This window comes from Xenopus laevis, chromosome 2S, assembly GCF_017654675.1.
Source record: "Xenopus laevis strain J_2021 chromosome 2S, Xenopus_laevis_v10.1, whole genome shotgun sequence".
Lineage (NCBI taxonomy): Eukaryota > Metazoa > Chordata > Amphibia > Anura > Pipidae > Xenopus > Xenopus laevis.
In genome coordinates, this window is record NC_054374.1 from 154,027,891 (window position 1) to 154,053,997 (window position 26,107).

The 26,107-nt window shown below is 40.9% G+C and overlaps 1 protein-coding gene across 1 annotated transcript in view; it reads left to right on the forward strand.

Moving 5' to 3' along the window:
- Window positions 1–23,672: 23,672 nt before the first annotated feature.
- The window catches only part of LOC108709028 (short transient receptor potential channel 6), a 111,040-nt gene continuing 108,605 nt past the window's right edge, over window positions 23,673–26,107 (forward strand). The window contains exon 1 of the mRNA XM_041584573.1: window positions 23,673–23,983. Within this exon, the coding sequence (XP_041440507.1) occupies window positions 23,841–23,983 (143 nt within the window). The 5' untranslated portion in view covers window positions 23,673–23,840. The remainder of the gene's footprint in view (window positions 23,984–26,107) is intronic.

Below are 26,107 nucleotides of genomic sequence, written 5' to 3' on the forward strand. Positions count from 1 at the left end.
GTGAATTTCTTCCACCTAAAAATGAAGGAAAGTTTTGCTCTTTAATGATTGAAAGATAAAAGACAGAAAAACTGTTTTTTTTAAAGCATTTTCCACCCAAAACCAAACTCTTAAAGAAGTCTTGAATCTTAGTTAATAATTTAGAGGATTAAGCCTGGAAGGGATACAAATTGACAATTAAATCTCAGAGCGTTAAGTGAATTGAAGTGTGCAATCTCCTGTATTTTGTAGCAACATCAATATTTGATCTCTTGTTTCTTATTGCCTACTTCGAAAGTAATGTTTACTTAATATTAAATGTTCTTAAAGGGGATTCTGTCATGATTTTTATGATGTATATTTATTTCTAAATGACACTGTTTACACTGCAAATAATTCACTTTACAATATAAAATTAAATTCATGAACCAGCAAGTGTATATTTTTTAGTTGTAATATTGGTATGTAGGTGCATCTCAGGTCATTTTGCCTGGTCATGTGCTTTCAGAAAGAGCCAGCACTTTAGGATGGAACTGCTTTCTGACAGGCTGTTGTTTCTCCTACTCAATGTAACTGAATGTGTCACAGTGGGACCTGGATTTTACTATTGAGTGCTGTTCTTAGATCTACCGGGCAGCTGTTATCTTGTGTTAGGGAGCTGTTATCTGGTTACCTTCCCATTGTTCTGTTGTTAGGCTGCTGGGGGGGAAGGGAGGGATTGATATCAACCCAACTTTCTGTACAGTAATAAAGAGTGACTGAAGTTTATCAGAGCACAAGTCACATGACTCGTGGCAGCTGGGAAACTGACAATATGTCTAGCCCCATGTCAGATTTCAAAATTAAATATAAAAACATCAGTTTGTGTTTTGAGAAACAGATTTCAGTGCAGAATTCTGCTGGAGCAGCACTATTAACTGCATCACATTTCTCTTGAAAAAGTGTACTTACGATTTTTCAGTAAAAATGAGATGTGTTATTAAAATACACTTGGAGAATTAAGGTGAACTTTGTTGAAGTCAGACGAGGAGCAAATTCATACTTTACTGAATGTGTTCCCTAGTGTGAGCCGTTATAGATCTGTCCTCACGATGTGTTCAACTGTTGATCAATGGATAAATGCTAAAAGTGCTAAAAAGTGAGATCTTTACTAATCTGTCCTGATGCAACTGTCATTGATACAGAAACACATATAACAAGCCTCAGTATAGAGCAGTAGTTTCCATTTGACCCAGTGACAATCCCTCTCTGGGTTTCACGGGCTACAGTACAGTTTGAAAAAATCATCTTAAAGGAATTGTTCAGTATAAAATAAAAAGTGGGAAATTAGATGCGCTGTGCAAAATAAAAAATGTTTCTAAAAAATGTAATGTATAAAGGTTGGAGTGACTGGATGTCTAACATAATAGCCAGAACACTACTTCCTGCTTGCAGCTCTCCAGGCATTAACCAATCAGTGACCTGAGGATCAATTGCAAACTCATTGAACAGTTATGTCCCATGTGGCCCCCCTTATAGTCACTGACTAACTCAGAGTTAGAGAGCTGAAAAGCAGGAAGTAATGTTCTGGCTATTATGTTACACATCAAATCACTCCAGCCTTTATATATTACATTTTCGGCTAACTAACTATATTAGAAACATTTTTTATTTTGCACAGTCTATCTATTTACCCAGTTTTATTGTACACTGAACTATTCCTTTAATGTAAGAATGTCATTTATTGGATAAATACTCTGAAAGTTGTATTTGGTATTTGTTTTATTTTATTTATTTGCACTTACTGTATTCCTGCAAGAAAAAGTCATGGCATTTAAAGTTCATTTTTCTCAGAGACGATGGTTGCTGAAAGAGGTTGGGGAGCACATATCTCCATCTCAACCTCCCTGACAGTTATTCCTACAGGTTTTCGAAGAGGTTAGTCACTCTCTGATACTGATAAACGGAAGGAGCGATGGTAACCTTTCATCTAAAAACTCTCTCGTCCTATTTCACTGTATGATGATGGGACCCCATTAAACTTTGGGTCGTACCCTCGAAGCGTTTTGATGCAATTAGCCTGTAAGCGCACGGTACTCGTCCATCAGGGTCACTTAATAGGGCGAGCAGCACAAACGCAGACAATTTTACTGTCCTTGTGTTTCTACTTTGTTTAATAAAAAAAAGAAAAGGATATTTCTTTACCCAATGTATTTATTGAATTTCATTAAAAATGCTGCCTTTCTTCAAACGTAACAGTATTTTATGATCTATTTGTGTTTGTTACTTACAGCTCAGTTTGCAAATCTCTTACTCAACTTAACAGGACATGTTTTATAATAATCTCTTTTGCAAAGGAAATCATTAAATAGTTTTGATTTTTAGATAAGCGCTCGTTGTTTCTACAGAATTTACCTCGTCTTTCCATTTTGTTCACAGTCAGAGATATCCCTTCATTATTTCTGGCTTCTTTTGTAGCTGTGCAGAATAGTGATGTGCGGGTCGACCCAATACCCGTGGGTTCGGGTGGACCTCGCACTGCTCTTCACGCTGCTCTTCTCCTGCTCTTCCCGCCCGCCACCTTCAAAGCCGGCTTCCGACTTCCGGGTTCCGGTTTTATAGTCTCTTGCCTGCTCGCCCCGCCCCTTTTGTGATGTCATTGTGATGTCATTGGCTGGGCGGGTCAGCGCGGGTCTATTAAAGGACCCCGGAAGCGCGGGCTGGAGCGGGGCGGGTAAGGGTCGCACATCACTAGTGCAGAACTAAGATAACTGGAGGCACAGTTTTAGCAAAGCAGATTTCTCTCTCTCGCTTCCATTGATGGGGTGGGAGATTTAACGAGACATGTCTGATTGCAAGGAAAACTATAGCCCAAGCATTTACATCTCCAGAAGCAGCCAGTAATGAGTTCATATTATCAGCTCATAATTGGATGGATTTCTTATTGTTAATTATGTTTCAGTGGAATATCGTTTTTTTTTTAAACATGGTATAAGGCAGCTATTGGCAATAGAAAAGGGAGAATGACATTGTTTGGTATGTTGCTCCTTTGGAAGAAGATAGCGATGGAGCCCAGAGAACTGATTGTAACACCCTTTGGAATTCTTGGCTTCAATAACAGTATATATCATCAATGAGCAACCGTACACTCTAATATAAAAGGGGTGGTTTACCTTTAAGTTAATGTTTAGTATGCTATAGTATGGCCAATTCTAAGACATTTTTCAATTGCTTTTCATTGTTTATTTATTATTGTTTTTAAATTATTTGCCTTATTCTTCTGACCCATCCCAGCTTTCAAATGGGGGTCACTGACCCCATCTAAAAAAAGAAATGCTCTGTAAGGCTACAAATATATTGTTATTGCTACTTTCTATTATTTCTATTTCTACTCAGGCCTTTCCTAGTCTCTTGTTTATACCAGTTCATGGTTCATGCTACTGGAGGGCTGCTAATTAAAAAGCTAAATAACTCAAAAACCACAAATAATAAAAATGAAAACCAATTGCAAATTGTCTCAGAATATCAGCCTCTACATCACACTAAAGGGGTTATTTACTAAATTCCGAATGCAGAAATCACCAAAAAATCTTGATTTTTTTAATAAAATCGGACTTTTAAAAAATCACGAATTTTTCTGAATTTATCAAATCTGAATTTATAAATCTGAAAATCCGGCATCCGGCAAACCAGAGAAGTCCCAATGATTTTTTTCCATGTGCACTTGTTTTTTGTGCAATACCCGAAGTTTTCAGAGTTTTTGGGTGAAAATTCTGAAAAAATCTTGGAATTCCTGAAAATCGGACAAAAAATCGTTAAGATTTTAATTTTTTTTCCCGCAAAGCAAATTTTCGCTTATTATAAGAAATAAGCGTGAAAAACCTGAGCGGATTTGATCAGAGTTTGTAGCAGAAAATATTGAGTTAATTCAAGTAAATTCAAAGGTTAACAAACATTTAAGTTAAATTTTAGTATGTTATAGAATGGCTAATTCTAAGCAACATTTCAAATGGTCTTCATTTTATTTGTTTTTTAAATAGTTATTGAATTATTTGCCTTCTACTTCTAAATCTTTCCAGCTTTCAAATGGGGGTCACTGACTCCATCTAAAAAAACAAATGCTCTGTAAGGCTACAGATTTATGGTTATTGATGATTTTTATTTGTCATCTTTGAATTAAGGCCTCTCCTACTCATTTTCCAGTCTCTTATTCAAATCAGTGCATAGTTGCTAGGGGAATTTGGACCCTAGCAATCAGATTGCTGAAACTGCAAACTGGAAAGCTCCAAAAGCTAAATAACTTAAAACAACAAATCAATGAAATTAAAACCAACTGCAAATTGTCTCAGAATATCACTCTCTTATACTAAAAGTTAATTTACTTTTTATTGAATTTTACTTTATATCTAAAGCCCCTAATGCATTTGGCACAGACATTGCTTACAACGTGCCATATGCTTTGGTAATGCCTGCGTTAGATGGTTCATAGTAGGTATATTTAATGGGATTTAATATGTTCAGATGGAGCAGAATATGTTGGTGCATTATAACTCATGCATTATAACTCGTTGCAGAGATGCCAGTAACTCCAATAGAAAAGGGTGTCTAATGTTACAACTTGCTGAACAGAATCGACCATTAAAGCTGCTGCATCTCTGTATGGTGCAAGTAACCCTAATAGATATCATACACAAGGAGAGAAACATTACTACTGGCCCTCTTAAATGGGACACAGAAGAAAAGAGGTTCTGCATGAGCGCTCTGATATTTATAAGGGGCTTACAACCTACAGTATAAAGAACAATCCTCCACTGAAGAGGGTCACCATTAATGATAGCAATGTTTATCCTCTAGCTCAGGGGTCCCCAACCTTTTTAACCCGTGAGCCACATTCAAATGAAAAACAAGTTGGAGAGCAACACAAGCAACACAAAGTTCCTGGGGTGCCATTACAGACTGTAATTGACTGATGGTAGCCCCTATTTGGACTAGCAGACTACAGGAGAATCTGTTTAGCAGTGCACCTGGTTTTTATGAAACTGAAACTTTATTCCAAGCCAGGGATTCAAAAATAAGCACCTGCTTTGAGGCCACTGGGAGCAACATCCAAGGGGTTGGAAAGCAACATGTTGCTCATTAGCCACTGGTTGGGGATCACTGCTCAGCTGAACCACAATCGTTGTTAGGGTACCTTAAACGATCCAACCAGGTACAGCAACAGAACAAAATGTTATTATTGCTAATTATTCATAAAAGCAAACCCAATGAGAGTTTACAATGGACTCCTCCTAAATACTTTGAGATGTCATGCCAGTGGGTCCAAAATGGTAAACAGGGCATTGCATTGCAGGGATATTGCAACAAAATAATGGGACCACCCTACCTAGAATTAGGTCCAAATGAATTGACCCCACTATCCCCAGGGCCGCCATCAGGGGGACAGTTGTCCTGGGCCCGGTGGGTTTTGGGTCTAGAGGGGGGGCCCGACTGTGCTGCACTTACTTCAAATAACCGGGCCCCCTCCATGCATCAGACTGCACTGCCTGCCGTTTCTGTTTTCTTTATGCTCCTCTATCCTGCACAATCAAGACCTTCACCCATTGGATAAAGCAATTAGAACCCACCCCCTTGTCCAATCACAGCTAAGTCTTCAGGAGGAACAGGACAAGAATATGGAGCGTGCCTGGAGAACAGCCGAAGGACCCGAAGCCACGAAAACAGCCAAAGCCGAAGTCCTGAATCGGCGAAATGACCCAAAGTCACGAAAGGAGGCAAAGTTGAAGTCCTGAAGCCATGAGTTCAATTCTACTGAACACCGATGTTGTTTTAATCCCCTGGCCACCAATTAATTTTTTTTAATATTCTATAGGCCATTGGTACCGATGTTTTTAAAAAAAAGTTTTTTGGGGCCCCAATTTTTTTAAACTTGTAAGGGGGGCCCTGGCGCCAATGTTTTTTTAAAAAATATTTTTTGGGGCCCCAATTTTTTTTTAACTTGTAAGGGAGACCCAGACACCAATGTTTTTTTTTTAACTTATAAGGTGGCCCTGACCATCAATAGCTTTTTATAACTTGTGTGTGAGGGGGTTACTTTTTTAGCGCTGATGTCTGTGTGGTCTTTGGGCGGGATGGAGTATGGGCTTGGGTGGAGTGAGCGGGATCTGGGGTGGGGCTTGGGTGCTAGTGTGGGCGGGGCCCAGGGGGCCCTGAAAATTGTGTTGTACGGGGCCACGTGATTTCTAATGGCCCTGACTATCCCCATACCATCATATGAGTATAAGGCTATGTCTACCAAGCTGTGATAAGATCATGTGGTCACGTGCATAGGAAGTCAACAATGAGCAGAACCAGGACAAAAACCCACACAATGTCAACTAGGTAGCCAAGGCCTGAAGTTATTGAATTGTCTGTCTAGTGTTCCTATCAAACCTCAAGAATGCATAATATATCTATGTGCAGGTTCTGTTTGGCAGTACACCTGATTTTTATGCAACCAAAAACTTGCCTTCAAGCCTAAATTTTCAAAAATAAGCACCTGCTTTGAGGCCACTGGGAGCAACATCCAAGAGGGTTGGAGAGCAACATGTTGTTTATAAGCCACTGGTTGGGGATCACTGACATACCATAGTTGGGCTAAGTTCCCAAAGCAGATATACTGATATACTTTAGGTGACGCCAAATATTGACCCCAGTGAAATGTATATAAACTGGGTGATACCCTTAAGATTATATTTATCACATTTAGTGGGTTATTTATCAAAATCGGAAAATATCTCATTATTTTCTGAAATCTACTCCTACTCCTTTCTCAGGAATTAATTGGCCAGCTAGAAAATACACATTACGGAACTCCTGCCGTGATAAGGTAACATAAATGTTGCAGAAATGTTACAGGAGCTATAATGTAATTGCTGGCAGTATTGAACAAATATAAATGTTTCTAAAAATGTTTGAATCAATGTTTTAAATACATTGAAATACGAACTTGCTACATGTTTGAAGCATCCCTAGGGTAGGCCATTACCTGTGGCAGTACCATTTCTCGTTAAACTTGTTTTTCCTGGTTTTAATATTGCAAGGATAGGCTGGAAGAGGCAATATCCTTACAAATTGGACACTGAGATGGACATTATATATATTTTTTGATACCTTTTGATATTTTTGATATTTCTTTGATATTATGGACTAAGTAATAGGACCATATGGATCAGAAAGGTCTTCACTATAACACTGTCACTTTAAGTTGGGGGAGGTGTTATGTTCCATGAAGGTATTTATTTCCCACAATGCCTCACTGTTGTTACACTTGAAAAAGGGCCCAGCCCGAAACATGTAGTGCGCAAACACTGCTAATAAATATTTTGCAGTTTAAAACTACTGCTTGGAGCTGTGATTGATTCACTTTTATGCTTTATTGATTACTAAGGGTGTAACACAGACACCTGAATCCACAGCCACAAAGAATACAGCAACAGTGACCTGAATCAGAAGCACCCTGTTTTCTATACCCTTAAGATTATATTTATCACATTTAGTGGGTTATTTATCAAAATCGGAAAATATCTCATTATTTTCTGAAATCTACTCCTACCAAATCCGCACGGGTTATTTCCCCTTATTTACTCTAAAAAATTGGGAAAAATTATAATCAAACTATTTTTTGCCCAAAAACTCCGATTTTTGCCCAAAAACCCACGAAATCTTTGGATTATTGCAGAAAACCCAATGCAGATCAGGATATCTTCTGGACTTCTCCCAGTGAGATGCTGTATTTTCGGATTCAGACTTTCCATCCTCGGGGTATAATAAATCTCGAATTTTATTTTATAGTAAAAAATTTTTTTCTAGTTTTTGGCATTCAGACTTTAATAAATAACCCCTTATAATTCAGCTCTTTGGGGGTGGAACTTTGTCTGGAAGACCTTGCTGGTGCCAGGTCATCTTTGTTGCTAATTCCTGTTTCAGTACGTTTTATTTAATTTCATGTCATTTTAGGGTGCCGACATATTGTGCAGCGCTGTAAAATAAATGCGTTTATACAAAGAACATACAGAATTACATATATAAGCACCAGTAACCAATACAAAATTTGAAGAGGGCCCTTCCCAAAAGAGCTTACAATCTAAAAGTAAAACCTCTTGTTGCACTTTCTTTTATACTTAATTATATCAAATCTTGCTTTATTATATTCCCTTTCTATAACAAAGTGTTCTGCAGCGTGGGGTAATTTGTAATAAGTCTCTGCTCTCCTTATATTGTGGCATTTTCAATTAACAGAAAAAAAAACAGACTATCAGAATCGTGACGATGACTGTTGCCTTAAAATCAATTCAATTTACATGGTTGCACAATGGATTCTGAAGATTGTATGTGCCAGTGAGTTTCGCTTCCAGCTCTGCAGTGTTAGAACAAATAACATTCCTACAGAAATTAAATGACTTTTACCTTCACTTAGTTGACTAATTGTGATTGTAAATGATTGTAACCTCCTGCTTCTCAGTGTTTATGGAAGGACGATTTTCATTTGTTCTGGCATAAAGTGAAAGATTTATTTCTGCCTCTACAGAGTGCATGGTTAGTGCAAAAATCTTTGCTCCCCTAGGCCAGGCCGCCCCTCATCACCCGCACCCCAGTAACCCTAATGCTACCTGCCACAACAACCTGCCGTGACCAGCTCAGAAGCAATGTCCCCTCTTCTCTAAGGACCCACCCCTGAACTGTGATACCAAAAGAAAGAAATAAGGATCTGTGCTGAGGACAGAATATAGTGATATCCCCAGTGTGACTCCCTAGCAATATGGATATCGGGATAATACATATGCCTACTCTAAAAATCTGCCACCCTAGGCCTGGGCCTTTGTGTCCTTCTACAAATCCCGGCCTGAGTACGGCTGTATGTAGATCTTGGTTCCAAGGTTCAATTCCAACCAGGGCACTATCTGCAAGGAGTTTGCTTGTTCTCCCCATGGGTTTACTCTGCTTTCCTTCCATACACATGGAGGCATTTTCCTCCCCACAACGTTCAGGGGCATTTCAAGTTGATGCCACAACCACCGTGCTTAGTTTTTTTATGTTAGAGCAGGTTGGGGAGCCCATCACTAGCGCAGAGAGCAGCAATTGTAATCGGATTTAGAAGGAACAGCTATAGACCTGAATAAATATTGCAAGGTTTAATCATATAAATTATGGACTTAATGAGCTTAGATGGCAAGTCTTTTGTTTAATGGTGTCATTTGTATTCTAAAAGGGTCAGAAACATTTCAATATTGTGCATGTGTGTATTTTATACTTAAAGAACAAGGAAAGCTTTCATTCACAATCATGTTTGGCACCAGTAGCGTAACTATAGAGGAAGCAGGGTCTTCTTGCTCTATAGCGAACAAGAACCCCCCTTTCCCCAGCCACTCTTACCGTCGGCGGGGAAGCAGAACGCTAGCCGGCAGGGGATGGAGAGTGGGCGGAGTCAGGTGGGGAGTGGGCAGAGTCAGGGCGGAGAGTGGGCGAAGTCAGGGCAGGAAGTTGGTGGAGACAGGAAGTGGGTTGGAGGATGGAGATCGGAGTGTGCTGAGCCATTCTGAAGATGTTTTTGCAGGGGGGCTCAGCACACTCTATTTACGCCACTGTTTGGCACCCCCCTGTGAATCCCGACAATTTTTCCCCCGAGACCAGTGCTCCTATTAGGAAAAAAACAATGACTTTACAATGGAAAATAGTACTGCTGTGATATACTGCAACCCTATTTTCCCAGGCATCCCTAGTGTAGATTAGACTCATTTATGCACAGTAAAAGTTGAAGTCCCCGTAGAGCTAGATTTTCTGTACTGCATTTTTTACCCTAATAGAACACAGGTCTGGGATTGTCACCTCCATGGAATTCAGCTTTCATTCTCGATACATTTCTAGCCTAATTCTAATTTTATTATTTAAAGTTTCTGTAAGCCAAAGGCACAAGTCATTGCTTTTTTTTTTTATTTCATCCGACTGTAGCTAGTTGCTAAAATGACCAGCAGGTGACACTGTTGCTTCAGATTTACTATATTACCATTTCAAAAATGGCTTGGATATTGAAAAGTCCTAAGAAGAGCGTTCTAAGCCATTTTACATGAATTTGTAACATAGTGACATAGTAAGTTAGGTTGAAAAAAGACCCATATCCATCAAGTTTAACCTTTTACATCTATAAATAACTTGCCTAACTGCTAGTTGATCCAGAGGAAGGCAACCCCCCCCCCCCATTTGAAGCCTCTCCAATTATTTGCCTCAGAGGGGGAAAATTCCTTCCTGACTCCAAAATGGACCAGTCCCTGGATCAACTTGTACTATGAGCTATCTCCCATAACCCTGTATTCCCTCACTTGCTAAACACCATCCAACCCCTTCTTAAAGCTATCTAATGTATCAGCCTGTACCACTGATTCAGGGAGACAATTCCACATCTTCACAGCTCTCACTGTAAAAAACCCCTTCCCAATATTTAGGCGGAACCTCTTTTCTTCTAATCGGAATGGGTGACCTTGTGTCAGCTGGAAAGACCTACTGGTAAATAAAACATTAGAGAGATTATTATATGACCCCCTTATATATTTATACATAGTTATCATATCACCCCTTAAGCGCCTCTTCTCCAGCGTGAACATCCCCAATTTGGCCAGTCTTTCCTCATAGCTAAGATTTTCAATACCTTTTACCAGCTTAGTTGCCCTTCTCTGTACCCTCTCTAATACAATAATGTCCTGTTTGAGTGATGGAGACCAAAACTGTACGGCATATCCTAGATGGGGGCCTTACAAGTGCTCTATAAAGTGGAAGACTAACCCCCTCTTCCCTTGACTCTATGCCCCATTTAATACAGCTCAAGACCTTATTTGCCCTTGATGCTGCTGACTGGCATTGCTTGCTACAGACAAGTTTATCATCTACAAGGACTCCAAGGTCCTTTTCCATAATGGATTTGCCTAGTGCAGTCCCATTAAGGGTATAAGTGGATATTCTTACATCCCAGGTGCATGACTTTACATTTATCAACATTGAATCTCATTTGCCACTTAGCTGCCCAGATTGCCAGTTTGTCAAGATCATGTTGCAAGTGCCACATCCTGGATGGAATTAATTGGGCTGGATAGTTTTGTGTCATCTGCAAACACTGATACATTACTTACAACACCCTCCCCTAAGTCACTAATGAACAATTACATCCATATTCTTTAAACCCTTGAAACATTGTAATTGTTGAATTACATTAGTGTGTCCTTAGAAGAGATGTTCACTTTTATCAAAGTCCTACCAATTTGGTAACAACTGGCAATATAAATATCAAAACCATATAAATATAAACATATACATGCCAAAACCATTAACAGTAATGGCTGCTTTATATAATATTACTAAGAAAGCACTTACCCAATCATGCAGAGATGCAGGCACTTGAGCATGCCGGACTGTCCTCACTCATATGCATTGCATTGATCCATTTGGCTGGCAGTTTGATTAATGGCATGCAAATGAGGGAGGAAGAGCTGGGGAATGCGCATTGGAATTCTTACTGTCCCAATCAATTGCTGCACCGTTGGAGTGGAGGCCTAAACCCAATGATCGGTAAGTGCTTTTTATTTCTTAATAATATTATGTAAATAGCGATTTTTGATCATCAGGGTTGATTGTAGGAATGTTTGGCAAGTTCTACCCTATTGGCTAAAGGTGAACCAAGAGATGTAGAAATAAAAGATCACATATATATATACAATAATCCCTTGTATGTGCTGCAGAGCTGTGGAAGCCATTCACATATATTGAAAAGCAATATATATATATATGTTTTGCATTTGCCACAATGTAGCAATGCAGTAATTTGGATCTTCATACCTTACGTCTTCTAGAAAATCATGTAAATATTAAATAAACCCAATAGGCTGATTTTGCTTCCAATAAGGATTAATTATATCTTAGTTGGGATCAAGTACAAGCTACTGTTTTATTATTATAGAGAAAAGGGAAATCATTTATTAAAATTTGGATTAGCTGGATAGAATGGAGTCTGTGGGAGATGGCCTTTCCGTAATTTGGAGCTTTCTGGATAACGAGTTTCCAGACAACGGATCTTTTCATAATTTGGTTCTTCGTACCTTAAATCTACTAGAAAATCATGTAAACATTAAGGGGCTGATTCACTAACTTCGAGTGAAGGATTCGAAGTAAAAAATCTTCGAATTTTTGTGCTCCTCGACTATCGAATTGGCGTAAATTCGCCTGAGTAGAATGATTCGAATAGATCAAGCGCAAAAACGCTGCGACTATTCGCCATTCGATAGTCGAAGTACTGTCTCTTTTAAAAATACTTAGACTGCCTACTTCGCCACCTAAAACCTACCGAATTGCTTTAAAAGCCTATGGGAAAGTCCCATAGGCTTGTTTTCCAAGTTTTTGATCGAATAAAAAGGCATTCGATCGAATGAAAATCCTTCGAGCGAATATTCGATCGAGCGCCTATTCGCCTGGCGAATATTTGCCAATTCGACTATTCGCCAGTGCGTAAATTCGCCCAAATTGCCTATTCGATTCTATTCCCCAGTCGAATTTCGAGGGATTTAACCCATCGAAATTCGACCCTTGATGAATTTGCCCCTAAATAAACCCAATAGGCTGGTTTTGCCTCCAATAAGGATTAATTATATCTTAGTTGGGATCAAGTACAAGCTACTGTTTTATTATTACACAGAAAAAGTAAATCATTTTTAAAACTTTGTATTATTTGGATAAAATGACGTCTGTGGGAGATGGCCTTCTTGTAATCTGGAGCTTTCTGGATAACGGCTTTCTGGATAACGGATCCCATACCTGTATTTAAATTATATAATTATATTAATTTTGATTATTAGATTGTAATGGAGTCTATGGGAGACGGCATTGCCCTAATTTGGAGCTTTCTGCATAACAGGGTTCCGAATATCGGTTATAGGTTTTCCATGAATATAGTTATAAAGAAACACAGCTGGAAGATGCTGGATATATTCCCCATTGCTCCCAATAAAAGCAGGATTCTGTCCATTCAGTATATATAATTTAGTTTAAATGATTGAAGATAACAAGGATAAAGTCAATTTGTCTAAAAGAATAGATTTCAAGAATATAATCTGATTATCTGTAGTTTATTTATCTAAAGCTTCAGTCTTGCTTGTGGTTGAAGGGGGGACCCAGGAGTGCAGGGGGTCCAGTAAAGTTCTGATAAGTGTTTTCAATATATACTGGCCAATCAGATCAGCTTCTGGAAAGGGACCCTAAAAGGAATTTGCAGTGGGACTCATTAACATTTATTTTACACCCAATATTTAGTCCAGTAGCGATAGAAATATTATTTTCCTCCGTAATCACATTTGTTTGCACATTGTCCTGCTTTTGCTGCCTTATGATTTAGCAATGTTTCGTCCAAGTAGAAAATTGTGTTGGACTGGGAGACGCCCTGCAAGTACAGACATCGTTAGAACTGCCTAAAATGAATGTACAATGAAATATCTGGTTAATCTGGCTGGTCCTACACGGGTGAAAGCTCATCCCCAGACCTTTCAGGGAACCGGGTTTCTGTAGCAACAAGACAAAAAGACCCGCCGGCTGCAGGACACTGATACTCATATTATTAACCCTTTATGACGTCTTCCTCCCTAGTGAACAACATCATCATTATTCTTATCCGTTATTTAGTCAGTGCCGATATATTGTGCAATGTCTCTTCTCCCGTGGAGCTTACAGTCTACGGTCCCCATCACATTCACACACACACTCGAGGCAATTTAATGTAAGTCAGTACAGGTTATTAAATATTAATTCCAACTGCAGACTCGTGTGCCTGGTATTAGTAAATGAGCCCCATTGTGGCTGATTTTGAGCTCTGCAACCATCCCCCTGTGTTGTGGCTGCTGCTACTTAGTAGCTCGTAAATTGCTTTGGGTCCCCTTATGGCTTGACCTTCTTTTATTGTCAGGATGATGTCAGGCCACAAAGACATGTGCAAGGTGAAAAAGCGAGCAGAGACGCAATTAAAATCAGTTTATTTTCACAAACCGCTTTTTAAACACCAAAGGGGCCTTCCATTGATCCTTTTCTTGCTCCATTTGGGCCTCAGTGAAGTGGAAACATTTTTCAGAGCGTGAAAGTAAAATTATAGTTTTGTAGAACTAAAACGTTCATCTCTTATTCATGTGTCTGGGCGAGGTAACAAGGGGAACGTTTGGCTCTGCAAGCTATTCCTAAAAAGTGTGATTTGTAGGATTCATTGGTGTAACACTCAAGAAAGCAAACCCCATGGTTGTGGGGGACAGGGTGGTCTGGACTACAGACTTTGCTTCCTCGATTGTTGTAGAAATTCCCACTCGCTGCCAGTTCTCAGGTAGGAGCGCAGGCGGCAATTTATTGGCATGTGCAGACGAGGGGAAGAGGGCCAATGGGTTTGTCCCTTAGATTTTTTTTTCGTAGAGGTCCGGTGCAGAGTTGTTGCATCATGGTATGATTATTTTCTGCCTCCGTATCTATTGTATGGTCAATAACTTGTTTTTTGTACCTTTTGGAAGGTTGTCATTTCTTACCAGTAAAGGTATGGAACCTGTTATCCAGAATGCTCGGGACCTGGGGTTGGATAAAAAATCTTTCTGTAATTTGGATCTCCATACATTAAGAGGCCGATTCACCAAGGGTCGAATATCGAGGGTTAATTAACCCTCGATATTCGACTGGGGAATGAAAAACCTTCGACGTCGAATATCGAAGTCGAAGGATTTTGCGCAAATACTTCGATCGAACGATTGAAGGAATAATCGATCGAACGATTAAATCCTTCAAATCAAACGATTTGAAGGATTTTAATCCAACGATCGAAGGAATATCCTTCAACCAAAAAAAAGTAGCCAAGCCTATGGGGACCTTCCCCATAGGCTAACATTGGGTTCGGTAGCTTTTAGGTGGCAAACTAGGGGGTCGAAGTTTTTTCTTAAAGAGACAGTACTTTGACTATTGAATGGTCGAATAGTCGAACGATTTTTAGTTCGAATCCTTCGATTCGAAGTTGAAGTCCTAGTCGAAGGTCGAAGTAGCACATTCGATGGTCGAAGTAGCCCAAAAAACACTTTGAAATTCTAAGTTTTTTTACTTCGAATCCTTCACTTGAGCTTGGTGAATTGGCCCCTAAATCTACTAGAAAATCATGTAAACATTAAATAAACCCAATAGGCTGGTTTTGTCTCCAATAAGGATTAATTATATCTTAGTTGGGATCAAGTACAAGTTACTGTTTTATTATTACAGAGAAAAAGGATTTTTTTAAAAAAAATTTGGATTATTTGGATAAAATGGCATCTATGGGAGATGGCCTTCTTGTAACCCGGAGCTTTCTGGATAACTGGTTTCTGGATAACAGATCCTATACAGGTATGGGACCTGTTATCCAGAATGCTCTGGGTGTTTTCATATAACGGATCATTCCATGATTTGGATCTCCATACCTTAAGTCTACTAGAAAATCATGTAAACATAAAATAAACCCAATTGCCTGGTTTTGCTTCAAATAAGGATTAATTATATCTTAGTTTGGATCAAGTACAAGCTGCTGTTTTATTATTTTAGATAAAAAGGAAATCATTATTAGATATTTGGATTATTTGGATGAAATGGCGTCTATGGGAGATGGCCTTCTTGTAATCTGGAGCTTTCTGGATAACCGCTTTCTGGATAACGGATTCCATACCTGTATTTAAATTATATTGAGTTTAGAGGGTCATTTAGTTTGACCCTGGGTGCAAAGGCAAGCGCTTCAAGGGGTTGAAAAGCACACCCTTAGTTTGTTTATAAAGAACCAGGGTCTGGCTGCATCTGACCCGCATCTCACCATTACCCGATAAGCAGACATCCGAGATCAGAAATCCTGGACCCAGATACCTGCACATTATCATCTACACAAAGAAGTCTGTTACAGCCTAAACTCAAATTCAGCCCAAGTCCTGACCCCATGCAGGTGGGGTAATAAACCTTTAAAGGAGAAGCAAAGGCATCCTGCACTTGGGGTGCCAAATGTTAGGCACCCCCAAGTGTTTACTTACCTGACAATCCAGGCCAGTGCTCCTATGAACATAAAAGGGCACGGGTTCTTCCAGTGAACACCACAGAGCAATCTGCTTCTTCTTTCAACTCATTGCTGCACATGTGTAGTACAGCTGAACTTTAATGAAAAAGTCACTATTTCGTTCTACTGCGCATGCGTCTGCCCCGGGAAATTTGAAGCGTGAAGAAGAGGATAGATCAGTGGTGCTCACTGGAAGAACCCTGGGCTGGAGCACTTTTCTGCTGATAGGAGCACCATTCCGGAGTGTCAGGTAAGAAAATACCAGTGAGCACCACGGAGCGATTCTCTTCAAGCTTCTCCTTTCTTCAAATTTTCCGGGGCACGCGCAGTAGAATATAATAGGCAACTTTTTAGTTAAAGTTCGGCTTTTCATTCTACTGTACATGCGCAGAGCGAAGAAAGCGGAAGCCGGAAGAAGATCGCTCCATGGTGCTCACTGGTATAACCCCGGGCTGGTGCAGTTTTCTGCTGATAGGAGCACGAGATGGGGGTTTCAGGTAAGTAACACTTGGGGGTGCCTATCATTTGGCACCCCCAAGTGCAAGGTGACTTTCCTTCTCGTTTAAGGAATCCCTTTAAGTGTTCATTTTAATCGTTTGCTTGAGGGTAGGGTTAGGGGGCGCTCCGCCAATGAGGCGAGCTGGGGCGCTCGCCTTAGGCGGCAGAGCCAGATACGTTTCGAGGGGCGGCAAAAAGCTGTACTTTTCGTACTTTTAAGAGCCGAATTTGCTGTTTTGAAACCGGAACTAGTGCGAGAGAGCGCAGTTGCGCTCTGCACACTAGTGTTCCTGCCTCAGATGCCCCCCCTCCCGATAAGGTAAACCGGCAAGGGGGGTGGTGGCATTTTAGGTACCACCTCAGGCTGCTCTTTCATCAGAATCGGCGCTGGGTAGTGGTACCTATAAAGTTGCATATTGTGAATGTTGTGTCGTACTCTGAGCAATTGCAGAGAAATGGAGCACGAAACGCGTCAGTAGTTGTTTATTGCACTGAGCCAATGCTGACAGCTTATAATGTATTTATATAAATAAAAATAAATACGATTTCAATATGATCCTGGAGAGGACGTGTTTCAATTGAAGTCACTATATGCAAGAATGTGTTTTATAGGGCTTACATTTCTTTTAATCAGTGAATGTAAAGGTGAACAACCCGTTTAACTCTCTGCTAGAGACGCCCACACATAGAAAGACCAATATCAATAACAGGTAGAGACAGATCACCTCTCCTCTCCCTGAGATTGTTTGGCTGTTGCTAGGGAAGCACCAAATCCACTTTTTGGGAATTCGGCCAAATACCGGAATCCTTTGTGAAAGATGCAGCCGAATACCAAATCGGATCCTAAATGCAAATTAGGGAAGGGAAAGAAAAACGTGGACAAAAAACTTTACTTCCATGTTTTGTGATGAAAAGTCACGTGATTTCCATCCCTGCCCCTTATCTACATATTCAAATTAGGATTCGGATTTGATTTGGCTGAATCTGAATCCTGCTGAAAAAGGTCAAACCCTGGCCAAATCCCGAACTGAATCCTGAATTATGTGCGTCCCTAGTTGTTGCTGAACTATAACTCCCACCGTCCCACTAATACTGATTTTCCCCTGGGTGAGCATTCAGCTGCAGCATTTAGATATGCCGGCTGTACATTCATGAGGCCGGTCATTGGATCGATTTCCTTATTATGATTATATTATTATAGAAACACACATACTTGTTATAAATTGGTGCAAACTGATTGGTTTAGTTGTTCAGAGCCGGCATATCAGAGGGGAGATGTTGCCATGCGTTGTCTGCACTTGTTTGTTCCAGCATATGATTGTACAACGCTCCGCTCACACTGGCAGCACCGACGCTTCCCATGATTCAGAGAGGGTGACATTTCCCTGAATGATGAATCCACTAAACACTGCCTGACTCACTAATCACATCTGCACAGCCGTGGCCTCGTGCTACTACTTTGTGTCGTGCTGTTTCCACATAACATGAAGTGAAAGCTGCAGCTCCCAGTGGAATCCTTCCTGCTTTTCTCTGTAGTGTCACATACATTTTAAGAGGGACAAATACTTTGCCTGGTGGCGATTTTTTTTTGACCATGCCCATTTTGTGGCCACACCCCCTAATTACCATGTTCATTTTGCAAAATTTGGCAGGTTATAAAAGTTTGAGCATATTTCTGTTTTTTTTTCCAACAGTTACAACAGTTTTGCTAATGAAGGTGAATTGCCCTTTAAGCTGTCAGTCTAACTTTTCCCAAGGGACCTCCTTATCTAAATTGTTGTAATTACTTATTTGCTTATCAGGTACAAAGTATCTTAGATGCACCTGGTGGCTGTTCTGGGCTCTCTGCCAAAAGCAGATTAAGTTAGAAACTTTGTTTCTTTTTCTGGCTGTTCAGTACAGAGAAAAATGGGACTTTTCAGTACAAACGTGGGACTGCGGTAGTGATGTGCGAGCCGGCTCGATACTCTTCTTCGTGGGTGGAGAGCGGGTGCGGGTTGAGCTCTTCCCCTGCTCTTCCTGCCCGACACAGTCAAATGCCGGCTTCCAACTTCCGGGTTCTTCTTTTATAGACGCTGCGCCTGCTCGCCCCACCCCTTTTGTGATGTCATCGGTGTGGCGGGACAGTGCTGGTCTATAAAAGGAACATGCAAGTCAGGTTCGGGCGAGCGCAGGTGGAGGGAAGGCGGGTGGCGGGCTGGTGCGGGTCAGGGAAATATGCATTTTTTTGGATTCGGCCGAACCCCCAAATCCTTTGTGAAAGATTCGGCCGAATACCAAACCGAATGCAAATTAGGGTGGGAAGGGGAAATTTTTTTTACTTCCTTGTTTTCTGGCAAAAAGTCACGAGATTTCCCTCCCCGCCCCTAATTTGCACATGCAAATTAGGATTCGGATTCTGTTCGGCTGGGCAGAAGGATTCGCTGAAAAAGGCCGAATCCTTGCCAAATCCCGAACCGAATCCTGGATTCGATGCATCCCTAATATAAAGCCTATTTCTTATAGAATTCAGATTAGAACCTGTGTCTAAACTTTCACCCTAACTTCTGTCTCTTTTCCCCCAACCTATTCGACCTGTTTGATAAAACAGCTTAACTGTGGCGTAAAGTAGGCCATAGAAGTAGAGATGCGCTCGTTTGGCGACAAACCAACGTATCTCTCCCCTATATGCCCATATACTGTATATATATATCTGCCCGACTTTCAACTAGATATAGATTGGGAAAGCCTGTCGGATGGCCCCACAAACGGGCCGATAAACTGCCCACTCGGTCTGTAGGCAGTTTTAATCGGCCCGTGTATGGGGCCCTAATACGTTGTAGTAGTAGTGTCTCAATGACTAATTATATAAAAACTGAGACACATGACGTGACTATGCGATATGAATATATATATATACCGAGTTATTAGTATTATCAGCTGTTTAATCTACTATATTTGAAAATCAATAAAAATGTCCAAATAAAAAAAAAAATGACCAAGCGCAATTCAGCAGGAACAGCCCGTCAGGCCTCTACAGAAACATACCGGAAAACTGTGCCAGCAAGAAAATTTTAGTGAATAGTTACCCAGTAAAGGGATTGTTTGTTTAAATTAACTTATAGGGGCAGATTTCTCAAAGGTCGAATTTCGCAGTTATGTGAATTTATTTTAACTCTTATAAATTTGAATGTACAGGTATAGGATCCATTATCCGGAATCCCGTTATCCAGAAAGATACAAATTACAGAAAGGTCATCTCCCATAAACCCACATTTTAAAAAACGATTTCCCTTTTCTGTGTAATAATAAAACAGTACCTTGTACTTAATCCCAAATAAGATATAATTTATCCTTATTGGAAGCAAAACCAGCCTATTGGGATTATTTAATGTTTACATGATTTTCTAGTAGACTTAAGGCATGAAGACCCAAATTACAGAAGGATTCCTTATCCAGAAAACCCCAAGTCCCGAACATTCTGGATAACAGGTCCCATATCTGTTTTCAGAACTCGAACGGGAGGTTATTTATGAAGAAAATTGAAAAAAAAAAAAACTTTAAGATTCGATCAAATATGAACGAGCTGAAAATTCGAATTGAATTCAAATCGAGTTTTCCTGTGAAATAAAAACTGTTTCCGGGTCGAGTTGTGATAAATCTAAAATCTGAATTCAAATTCGAGTTGGTGATTTAAAATTCGAATTTGTGAGTTTTGACCAAAAATTCTAACCTTAATAAATCTGCCCCTAAGTATGTTGCAGAGAGTGATATTCCTTTTTTATTATTTGTGGTTTTTGAGTTATTTAGCTTTGTATTCAGCAGCTCTTCGGTTTGCAATTTCAGCACTCTGGTTGCTAAGGTCCAAATTATCCTAGCAACCATGCATTGATATTAATAAGAAACAGGTATATGAATAAGAAAGATCTGAATAGAAAGATAAGTAATAAAAAGTAGCAATAACAATACATTTGTAGATTTATAGAGCATTTGTTTTTAGATGGGGTCTGTGACCCCCATTTGAAAGCTGGAAAGATTCAAGAAGAACAAGGCAAATAATTAAAAAAATATAAAAAATACAAAAATAAGGTCAATTGAAAAGGTGCTTAGAATTAGCCATTCTATAATATAATATAATAATATATTTAACTAAATGACTGTACTACTGAACACTCTCCTTGGAATATAAAGTGCATAAATCATACTGATTTAATAGAGACCTTTCTTTTCGACATGTGATACCAAAGCAAAACCTTAAAATTAGCTCCAATCTGAAAATATAAACAGGCCAAATATTTATAGACCTGCCTAAAAACACATATCACTCCTGCGCTAATGAACGACTGACGGAGCAAAGGTGACGGCACATACACATAAACCAAACGAATATGTCAAGCAGTAGCAGAGAGAGATTTAAGGAGCTGTCTCATATACACATATACCAATAATCCCAGTCATGTGTCCCATAAATCCTAAAAATACACCCTTCTGACTTTATGTTCCAGATTAATCATAATAATGCAACAATGAAAAAGAGAGAAAATGGGAATATGCCTTATTTAAATAAGGATCTAAAAGACGGATGGGTGATATATAGTGATGGGCGAATTTGTCCCGTTTTGCTTAGCCGGAAAATTCGCAAATTTCCCGAAACGGTAAAAACATTGCAAAACGGATTGAAGTCAATGGGCGAGCAAAATGATTCTGACGTGCGTCAATTTTGACGCCCGCGACAATTGTTATACGTGCGGCTGTTTTGGACAAATGCATTAAAGTCAATGGGCGTCTGAATAATTCTGACGCACAACAATGTTTATGCGTGCGATTATTCTGACGCGCACCCCAATTTTTTTTTTTTGACTGAATTTTTGCAGCAGTTTCAAGAATTTATTCGCCGGCGAAGCGTGGAAACTCGTCACGAATGTGCACCTGGCGACTTCTAATCAATTTAATGGGGAACACCGCTGATTTTTTTTCTTTCATTATGCAAGAAAAAAAAGGAATGTTTCTGTTGCTAGGATTTTGGGTGCTGACAGTTGGTTGAAAGTGGTCAGTTAGTGTTTATGCACCTTTTCTATAAAAGCCTGATTCAAAAAGTGGGGAATAATTTCTCTTTAAAGGGATTCTGTCATGATTTTCATGATGTAGTTTTTATTTTTAAATTACACTGTTTACACTGCAAATAATTCACTCTACAATATACAATTTAATTCCAGAACCAGCAAGTGTATTTTTTTAGTTGTAATATTGGTGTGTAGGTGCATCTCAGGTCATTTTGCCTGGTCATGTGCTTTCAGAAAGAGCCAGCACTTTAGGATGGAACTGCTTTCTGGCAGGCTGTTGTTTCTACTACTCAATGTAACTGAATGTGTCTCAGTGGGACCTGGATTTTACAATTGAGTGTTGTTCTTAGATCTACCAGGCAGCTGTTATCTTGTGTCAAGGAGCTGCTATCTGGTTACCTTCCCATTGTTCTGTTGTTAGGCTGCTGGGGGGGGTGATATCACTCCAACTTGCAGCACAGCAGTAAAGAGTGACTGAAGTTTATCAGAGCACAAGTCACATGACTGGGGGCACCTGGGAAACTGACAATATGTCTAGCCCCATGTTAGATTTCAAAATTAAATATAAAAAATCTGTTCGCTTTTTTGAGAAGTGGATTTCAGTGCAGAATTCTGCTGGAGCAGCTCTATTAACTGATGTGTTTTGGAAAAAAAATTTTTTTTCCCATGACAGTATCCCTTTAATGTATGAAACGAAAAGATGGTGCACAACACAAGGAAATTGCTGGGGCAAAAGATCATCAGCAGGAGGACAAGTGGGTTGGACTGGGCCGTGGGAGGCTCTGGGGTTTATGGCACATCAGCCGTTTCCTGTCTAGAATCTGCCCAGGGATCAGTTTGCAGCAGGGAAGGAAGAGGAGCCCTGCAGTGTGGGGTGCAACAGGGGTGGAGGGGGGCCTCCGTGGCTGGGGTGGTGGGCCCTCGGATTGGTGGCTCCCTGTAGGCCCTGTACACCCCAGTGCAACACTGCTCAGTCAGAAGTGGGTGTGAAACAAAGAGGTGAATGAAGTTGTACAAATATATTTACAAGAGCAAAGTACTGGAGAGGATGCCGCCAACTGAGCATGTACTGATGCTATTCACAAAGGATCTTGCACATAGGGCTGTCCTCAATAATCATGGGGCTTCATGAGGCCCACCCAGGGGACCCCAATTATTTACCCTGGTTTATTAAGCCCTGCCAAAAAGAAGAATGGGACCCCAATGAGAGAAAAGTAGCCTGTGCTCATACGGTTACACCCCAGATCTTCCTCTGCCAAGCTCAATAATTCCCCCCACCCATGATCCTCCAAAACACTCCCCACCAATTCACCACTGACTTGAGAACCCCCTGATGGGTCAACCTCAGGTCTGGACTGGCAATCTGTGGGTTCTGGCAAATGCCAGAGGGGCTGCTATAAGGTGCCATAGAAAGTCAGTATTTAGTGGGCTGGTGGGGGCTGTTTGGGCCTCTGTGTACCTGAAATACCAGGGACTATTTTAATTCTCAGTCCAGCCCTGGTCACCCTGGTAAGTGGCAAATCCACAGCTCCCCTGCTGTTTTATGTCTAAATAAATCTGATGCAAATGTCGTTGTTTCTATTCCAGAAGTGGTGCCACCTCAACTATGCAACTCATGCAAATTTCCTATCTATCATCTATCTATCTATCTATCTATCTATCTATCTATCTATCTATCTATCTATCTATCTATCTATTCTATCTATCTATCTATCTATCTATCTATCTATCTATCTATCATCTATCTATCTATCTATCTATCTATCTATCTATCTATCTATCTATCCATCCATCCATCCATCCATCTATCTATCTATCTATCTATCTATCTATCTATCTATCTATCTATCATCTATCTATCTATCTATCTATCTATCCGTCTCTCTCTCTCTCTCTCTCTCTCTCTCTCTCTCTTTCTCTCTCTCTCGTAGTAGTTGCAATCGCAGCAGCAGTAGTAACAACAGTAGTAGTAGCAGCGTTTCTCGTCTCGGCCACTAGAGGGCGCGTGGGGACAGGAGTGAATGAGCAGCAGAGCTCGGCGGATAAAAGGCTGAATCTGCTCCCGGAGAACAAGCGCTTCATCCTTCTCTGCTCCTTTGCGCTGCGCCTCAGTAGCTCCTGCCCTTCTCCGCTGATGGAACCTGCTGAACCCGGCCGCACCTGAGACATCGCGGACAGTCCCTGTGAGAGGCGCAGCTCGTTCCTTGCCCTTCAGTAGCGCCGGGAGATCATTGAGGATGAGCCAGTGTGAGCGCGATGTGTCCCGCAACAATAACTGTCCCAGCGCAGCGCAGCGCAATGAGAGTCAGGACTATCTGCTCATGGGCACAGAGGAGGGGCTGTCTGACAACTCCCTGCATCACTATGGTTACTACCCCATGTAAGTACTCCCTGTACCATAGCCACCCGCAGAACTACAACTCCCATAATCCTCTCTGTGAGTATGAAACAGGCTGCCCATGCTTGCTCTACTGATATATGGAGCGTATTTATGACAGCTGCTTTATTTTTGCTTAAGAACTTGTTGGTCCCTCACGTCACCTCTGTCTCTAAAGCTGTTGCTGAACTACAGTTTCCAGCTGTGATCAAGGTTCAGCAGTTATACAGGGGGGGTGCTGGGAGCAACAGGTTAAAGGAGGCAGCTGTTTATATAGTAGGATTGAGCTGGTGTGTGTGGCATGCGCCATAGAAAACAATGCAACTTGTTTTTAGAGTCTACAGTAAATCTCATATATTGATCACTGGGGGGACCAGTGGCCACTTTCACATTGTTATTAATGAAATGGCACCTCAGCCGGCCAATCTCATAAGGATCAGTGAGTGAGGGATGGACCTGAATTCCAGTAGGAAAAATAACTGTATAGATGAACCCTCAGCTGCTGTGAGAGATTAGTGAAATGATTCATCTAATTGGTGGTTCTGGTCAATCAATAAAGGAATATTGGATGTGTATATACACACACACACACACACAGACACACAGACACACACACAGACACACACAGACACACACAGACACACACACAGAGACACATACACACACACACAGACATACACACACACACACAGACACACACACATACACACACACACAGACATACACATACACAGACAGACACACACACAGACACACACACACAGACACACAGACACACACAGACACATACACACACACACAGACACACACAGACACACACACACAGACACACACACACACACAGACACACACAGACACACACACACAGACACACACACACACAGACACACACAGACACACACACACACACACACACACACACACAGACACACACACACACACACAGACACACAGACACACACACAGACACACACACACACACAGACACACACACACACACACACACACACACACACACAGACAGACACGCACAACACAGAGCAGGTTGCAATTGGTCCAGACTGTGTTGTTCCCGAGGGGGGGCTCATTGTTTCTCTGTACATCTTAAGCCAATAGTATTTGGGCACATCAGCAAGTGCCTCTAGCACAGGGGTCCCCAACCACCGGGCCGCGGACACTCCTGAACTGGGCCTCCAAGTCTAGCCCGCAAATAACGCCGGTGCACTGAATTGGCCACCTGCACACCCAAATTGGACGCGCAGTTACCGCTGGCCGCCTCCTCCCGACCCCCTGACTCCCCCCGGTCCTTGAAAAATGTTTTCCTTTACACCGGTCCCTGGGCCAAAAAAGGTTGGGGGGCGCTGCTCTAGCAGGTAACCTGTCTTGGTTGCAGACAAAAGACGTGTGCTGTGTACATTGTTATAAGAGTCAGTACCAGCAGAAAAGGACAGATGGACACTGCTTACAGTTGCTGATAAACAAAAAAACTTTACTCCAAACCAGACTATTGGGTTTATTTAATGTATAAATTATTTTTCTAGTGGATTTAAAGACCCAGTTTAGGCAAGACAGCCAACAAAGGTTTGCATTTACCCAGTGGGTCATGGGTGTGGGGTGATGGGGGGTGGCCTAAATCATCCCAATTGGGACTGTTCAAAAATTTGGTTGGTGGCACCCTCCCGTGGTTAGATAGTTATAGCACAAGCTGAGTTGGACTTTAAATCCAAGAATACATATTCAGGCCATAGTTATGATTTATACACGGCTCTCCGTGCAGTTTACATCTGAACCCGTAATTTAATGCTCCACCGTGGCACAGACCCTATATCCACCACTTCATTTAATAAAAATCCCTATATCCACCACTTCAGTCTCCTAAACTTCCAAGCGAGGAACTAACAGGCACGAGACCCAATTCCCGACGGATAAGGAACGACAAACAAATGCATTTGGGCTCCCATCATAAATATGAGTGCGGCGCCGGCTCAATAAATATGTAGTTATGTCTATGAATACGCGGCTGTTACATTGGTTTTCAATGGACATAAATCCGCCGCCTACGAATAAATCCGCAAACCTGCCGCGAAAATTTGGTGGCATTAAACAATTTTGGACGCACGTCGGAAA